General features: G+C 41.9%; 1 protein-coding gene across 1 annotated transcript; it reads left to right on the top strand.

Moving 5' to 3' along the window:
- Positions 1-5,838: 5,838 nt before the first annotated feature.
- Positions 5,839-6,513, top strand: aard (alanine and arginine rich domain containing protein; the record flags this gene model as incomplete). Its single annotated transcript, XM_084562614.1, has 2 exons — positions 5,839-6,219; positions 6,391-6,513. The coding sequence occupies exons 1-2, from the start codon at positions 5,995-5,997 to the stop codon at positions 6,511-6,513; spliced, it is 348 nt and encodes a 115-aa protein (XP_084418740.1). The 5' UTR covers positions 5,839-5,994.
- Between the last annotated feature and the right edge of the window lie 272 nt (positions 6,514-6,785).

Genomic DNA, 6,785 nt, shown 5'->3' with positions numbered 1-6,785 from the left:
TGTCCCGGCGCCTTTTCTCCACCAGGGAAAGGGGGAAGGGGGGAGGCGTCAGGCCTGGAAAGAGGAAACAAGGGAGAAATAACGCACTGCATATGACTGAAATCACAGCTTTCAATAGATTTGATTCAACAACACATGACTGTTATAGTTAAGAGGACACATTCACTGCTTTTGTTAGCAGAGTCTTTGAAGATGCAGACACGGCAGTCTAGCTGGTAGCAGCAGTGACAGGAGTTCACAGCAGGGTGCAAAATGATTAAGTGAGATTTCTATAAATCATTTCCTGCTTAGAAACAACCCTATTCAGATGCAAACTGCAGATACAGATCACCTCAGCACTCCCCCCCCCTCTGTAAATGAAGGACTCCTGCACCGCACTTTAAAGCAGCTACATGGATGGTAGTCAGTATTTATTTATCAGTATTTGGCCTTTAAAACAATACTAATTATGAAAGTAATACGAGCTTGATTGTTCTCGCAAAAGTAAAAACTGTCAAGATCAACTTTCCCATAAAAGATTAGACAGAATAAGCAAGTTTGAAAACTGGCAAGTGTATTTTACAGTGTTCCTTATTATATTATCTACCCAATAATTTAAGATTTCCAATTATGTCATTATAATCTGGTGATTAATTAGTACTCCCTTTAAAAAACTCATTATCCTAGCATAAATGTTTTTAGAAAGTGCACAGATAAACTCACAAAACGTGCACAAATCAACGTGTCCAATTATTAATCAACATTTACTTATTAAATTACTTATCAAACTCATTAAATTATTCCACAGATATCTATATTTACTTCTAATAAGGCTTTATAAATTAGTTTTTCTGAAATTGTGAACTTGTAAAAAAAAAAAAGAGAGATTTATTTAAAATTTAAAATTGGACATTTGTCAGCATAAAAATTATTTTACATAATATTTAAGTAAACATGCAATAGTTTATAATAAAAAATAAAAAAACAGTTTATTTATGCTAATATATGCATTGTGGTGTTAATTAATTCACACCTTACTGCGCCGCCTGTAGGGAAGTACGTGATGTGGAAACAGCATAAAACTAACATACCACGAAACACTGCAATATGAGCTAACTCATAAAAAAAATAAAATAAAAAATAAAATAAAATAAAAAACGCAGATATTATCACTGTTATCACTGAAACGCATAATTACTCTGTAGGTTAAAAAAAAAAGAGTGGATAAATACGGGGTTTTGTTGCCGTTAATTAGGCTAAATGACACGACCGTTAGTAACCGTTGATGCTCCCAACAGGTGATGATGCAGAGAAGCTAACGTTAGCATCCGTCATTCAAAACACCGCGAAGCTAACGCGTTTTTTTTTTTTATTGTTTATTGTTTATTGACAGCGACACCTTTTCACACACGCCGAATTCAAATAGTCTCGCCTTGCGTGCGTGACATAAATGACTCACCGGTTAGCCGTCTTCCCGGTGTCGTACTGTCGCTGGTGCTCGGTATTTTCGGGCACCCCTCCTCTTCCTCCTCCTCCTCCTCCTCCTTCTCCTCTTGCTGCTGCTGCTGCTCTCCCTCTAAAACAAACAAGATGGCGTCTTCTTTGCTTCTGGTGCTGATGTGGGAGAAAAGTAGTGAGGGAGGGAGGCTGTGCATTTCATCTACATCAACCTGTGGCCTAATTAAAATCTAATTAAAGTAGCAGTATTAACAGGTAAATATACTTAAAATAACATGCATTTGTACATATGCAAATATTGTATTATATTTATTCTATTATTACTACTATCTTACACCTATATTTCTTATTACTTGTGTTTTTCAGGAGTGCATTTTCAACTGAGCTACTGAACAAAGCAATTTCCCTTGTGACTCAAAGTCTATTAAGTCTAAACTATCATGTTATGTTATATCAGATTACATTTCTGCCTATAAAACACCCAAATTCAGTCAGTAGCTGCTTCACAGCCGCACACCGCTCAGGGATCTGCGGATAAAATACAATTGGGAGAGTTTTGAAATACAATCATCGCAAAATGACAACATTTTATTTAATGAAAACTATAAATTAGAAACTACTTTCATTTGCCGGTTTATTATGTGCACCAGTGAAAATACTTAAAGTCTAATATAACAATGACTGCGCTAAATCCTCCTTCCCGACTGTTTTAATGTGCAGTTTATGTTGAAACAGCGTCAGAATAGTCGTAATTCAAGTGTATGATCATTGTGAAGGACGAATTTTGTGCTACCTAGCCCTTTAGACTAAAACTGGGGTTTCAAAACAACAGTCAGTAAAACACAATACAGTCCAATAGTTATAACAGCTTTGCCTGTTATCTGAAACAAAAGCTGAACACCATAACCATCATGACGATAAGATTTAATGCTGGACTGTTATACTAGAAAGCATGTGGCCTTGTCTTTGATCGTACAGTTCTGACAATCTTTAAAAAAAATGTTATACCACTGCACAAAGCCTTCTCCAGCACGTCCCAAAGATTCTTAATTGGGTTAAGGTCTGGGCTCTGTGGTGGCCAATCCATTGATGGAATAACCTGGTCATTCAGTATATTCAGGTAGTCAGCTGACCTCATTCTTTGGGCAACATAATGTTGCTGAACCTAGACCTGAGCAACTGCAGCAACCCCAGATCACAGCACTGCCCCCACAGGCTTGTACAGTAGACACTAGGCATGATGGGTGCATCACTTCATCGTCCTCTCTTCTTACCCTGATGCCCCCATCACTCTGGAACAGGGTAAGTCTGGACTCATCAGACCACATGACCTTCTTCCATTGCTCCAGAGTCCAATCTTTATGCTCCCTAGCAAATTTAAGCCTTTTTTCCCCGGTTAGCTTCACTGATTAGTGGTTTTCTTAAGGCTACACAGCTGTTCAGTCCCAATCCCTTGAGTTCCCTTCACATTGTACGTGTGCAAATGCTCTTACTTTTACTATTAAACATAGTTCTGCTGTTGTTTTTCTTCAATTTGATTTCACCAAACGTTTAAGTGATCGGCGATCACGATCAGGATTTTTTTCCGACCACATTTCTTCCTCGAAGACGATGGTTCCCCACTATCCTTCCAGTTTGTAATAATGCGTTAGTTTCTTCAGTCTCCTTAGATGTTTTCTCTGCTTGATGCATGTCAATGATTTGACCCTTCTCAAACGGCGACTTGTTTTTTGGCCAGCCAGTGTATATTGTACTAGGTCAGGCAGTCAGGAGGAGCAGCATCTTTGTTCATGTGACACTTTATCAGCTGAGCAGAGTGAGCTCTGCAGTCCCTGAGGCTGCTGCACTCGCTTTCACACATCATCAAAGGAGGAAAAATAAGTCAGCCACAGGTTTCTATGCCTTTAAACCGAGTCAAAAACAGTTTATGAACTTGTTTAAGTGACATTTTGTTCCAGTGTGAGGGTGACTATTTCTGAATGTCTGGATGTGAATGAACAAACACATCATGGTTAACATTTTGGGCTCTTCTTTTTGCAAAAAGCTGAAGGTACCACCAGAGGGCAGCAAAAGGTCAGAGTTACCTCAGACTTCAGCAATTAAAGTTCACCAAAAAAGACTTAAAAATAATAATAACCATAACAATAAGGTAGATTTTTTACACATTTAATCGCCTCAAGTCAGATTAATGCTGAATCACATTTTTAATTTCATGGAGGGATGTCTATTAAAGAAAAGAGGGATTCCACTGTGTTTAATTACCACTGTTGCTAAGCTCATCTTCTATCTGTGAAATTACCATGAGTTAATTTAATCAGCGTGGGCTGGAGCCTTTGCCGCGATTTATTTTTCAGCAAACATCCTTAAAATTGAACTTTCTGCTTCTTAAATGGGAAATAAAGAAACGTTGTGTTATTCTCCACGCTGAATTCAAAAGAAAACATGATACAACAATACAAAGGGAAAGCTCAAGGGCAGATGTAGTGATTTAATAGTTTCTGGTTTACCATAACTTGGGTATGAGGACAGAATTGATTTACTGACAACATTTACCTTTAAACTAATGCCTGACTTCATAAACATCCTCGTATACTCACCAGATAAACTCAATAAATGTCAAAGTACCCAATTTAGTAATACAACATGACTCAGTTCTCCCTCTTTTAAATCTGTTGGTCCAAATGTCTCTCCTTTCATTGACAAATATACGTTCTAAATTCCCACAGAAGAGACTCTTTGATTCATTTTGACATTTTTCAGCACAACACTCCCTCTTTGTGTTGCTGTGCTTCCATTTCATTGGGGAAAAAAAGGGGATTTTACACTAAAAGGACTACAACTGTGGAAGAATAACTTCCCTTACCTTCAGATAAACTTCTGACTACAATCAATTCCATTGATGCTGTGTTAGAAATACTTCCTTTAATGGCCGATACAGACAGAAACAATGATTGAAGCAAGAAAAGTGAAAACCTGTGTCCTTTAATCAAAGAAGTTTTTTACGTTATGCAACTTCTGCTCTGCTCCGTCACCGCCCGAGGCTCGGCCTGAGCGTTGGGCCGCTTGTTTTTCCCCCCCCGTCACCGTTGTCACGCATCGCCCTGCTTCCTCGACCTTCAAGACTGACGGCCCAATCCCTCCAGCCCCTTCTCACGCTCCACAGACCTCCGCACAAATGGAGTCATAGCTCACGTCTTATGAGCCCTGACAAGTGAAACTGCTCCGGTGCGCTCATCCATCCGTCTCCGCAGATTACTGTATGACTGACTTGCAAATCAAAGCCGTCTACTTAACGGTCAGCGTGCAGGGGGAGAACTTGGCGGAGAGTTTTTTTAATACGGTGTTGGACACGGCAAGGTCTTGGTGTCACGGTTCCGTGTTAAAGATTTCCTGTGAACCTGTTCTTTTTTGTGAAGCCCTTCCTTGGTTTCCTAATATTCCACCTGTGTTGTGTGTAACTGTGTTGTGTGTCCTGCAATCTTTCCCCTGTTATCCTTGGTTTTGCTCCGTTCGGATTTTCCTGACATCTCTGCAGCGCCTTTTCATTAAAGCCTGCCTCACCGCCTCCAAACCGTGACACTTGCATTCACACAAACACAAATAAAAAAGAGCATAAAGTTCCCTCAAAGTAAAGAATTACCTCAGGAAAAAAAGCACGGTGACTGAATGTGATGTCTCCTCCAAATGTTCCGTCTCACTTCGCAGCAGACAGGCTCGTAAGTTAGGCAGGAAAACACACTGGACCCCTGTCTCATCTCTTCACACAAGTCAGGAGGAACGACGTTGCCAAAAAGCATCCCACAAACCCCACAGGGAATTTGGCACAAAGGGCCTGGTTATATTTCACCGTAGGATGGCCTTTGTGCGTCTGAATCGGCTAACACTGAGGCTGTGTCTGCTAGTCGTCCAACCTGTCCGTCTCCTAAGCTGACAAGCAGGTCTTATTTAGGGAGAAGCGCTGAAAAAGTCCACTGGAAAGAGTAGGGTGGTTGTGGTGGTGGTGGGGTGATGGATTTTTGTGTGTGCATGCAGACGCACACACACAAGTTAACACATGGTCCAAATGAGAGCTCACTCACAACACATTTCTCACACTGGAGTTGTATGGGGGGGAAGGATTTGCTGAGATAAAGAGAAAAGGGTGGGGGGTGGTGGTGGTGGTGGTGGCGGTGGCGGTGGTTGGAGGAGTCTTTTCAGTTCTTTTTGGAGGCAACAATAGTCTTTGTCCGAGATCTTAGACCATTCTTATTAGGGTTACGGAAAGGAGGAGGAGGAGGAGTAGGGAGGTGGGCATGCAGGCGGAGGGTGTTTCTCCATAGTAACAATGACAAAACAAGCCAGTTCAACTCCAGGCGGCCAAAAGAGTGATCGGAGCGGCAGAGGAGAAGCACACAAGTCCTGTTCACATGAGAGGAAGACCAGTTCACTGAAGGATCTGTGGAGTTTCGAAGACGGGTACGGATACGGACAGGATTTCCAAACTTTTATGACAAACTGTGCTGGGAGGCACACACTCAGACCCGCCTGCACATCTGACCCTCTTCCCTCCCTCCCAGCATGGACCGAGACAGTCACACCGAGGACACTTTGTCGACTATGGTTCTGGAGAACATCAAGAACAAACTGATTCACGCCTTCAGGGCGACAGGAGAGTCCAGGGAGGACCCCCAGCACTCGGGATCCACCGTCAGACCGGTCAGCATCGGCCGGAGTTACCAAGCAAACGAAGAGCTGCGGCGGGCGCAGATAGATGGAGCGATAACCTGGCTTAGGTCTGAACTGGTAAGCTGAGACTCCCTCTCAATAGCTGTCATATCCAGAAATATCACTTATTTGACTGTAGTTGATGTGAGTTAAGTGGAAAATTTAGAGGAATGGACCCACGCTCGTGCATCCGTCCAGTTTATTAAAGCTCAATCATGCTACTTCTTTTCTCTCATTGTTGTCATGCAGCTGGAAATGCGCTCCCAGGACCTCCAGCTGGCTCAGACGCTACTGGGGCTCAACTCAGAGATCCAAAGACTGAGGAGGGAGAGTTTTGGAGCTGTGGAAGTGGAGGGGGACGATCAGCACTAACCGCGCCCACCCCGGCGGACCACCTCTGCAACTTGTGGAGTAAAACATGGAAGTATGCTTTCACTGGAATCCATGGTGGACAAAGACAACCGATAAGACTGGACACATTCGCTTATGATAACGGTCCAGATGTGTAATTAAAACAGGCACCTGTTGCATGTGAAGGCCAGAATGTGTTGGTTTGTTTGTGATGCTGGTGTATTTTTTAAACATTTTTTTAAAGATATTTTGCACTTACACAGAGCCGTGCTTTAGGCTAATGAAAGTTTGTT

This window comes from Chelon labrosus, assembly GCF_963514085.1.
Source record: "Chelon labrosus genome assembly, chromosome: 16".
Classification (NCBI taxonomy): domain Eukaryota; kingdom Metazoa; phylum Chordata; class Actinopteri; order Mugiliformes; family Mugilidae; genus Chelon; species Chelon labrosus.
Note: the sequence above shows the minus strand (reverse complement) of the source record. Positions and strands in the feature narration are given on the sequence as shown.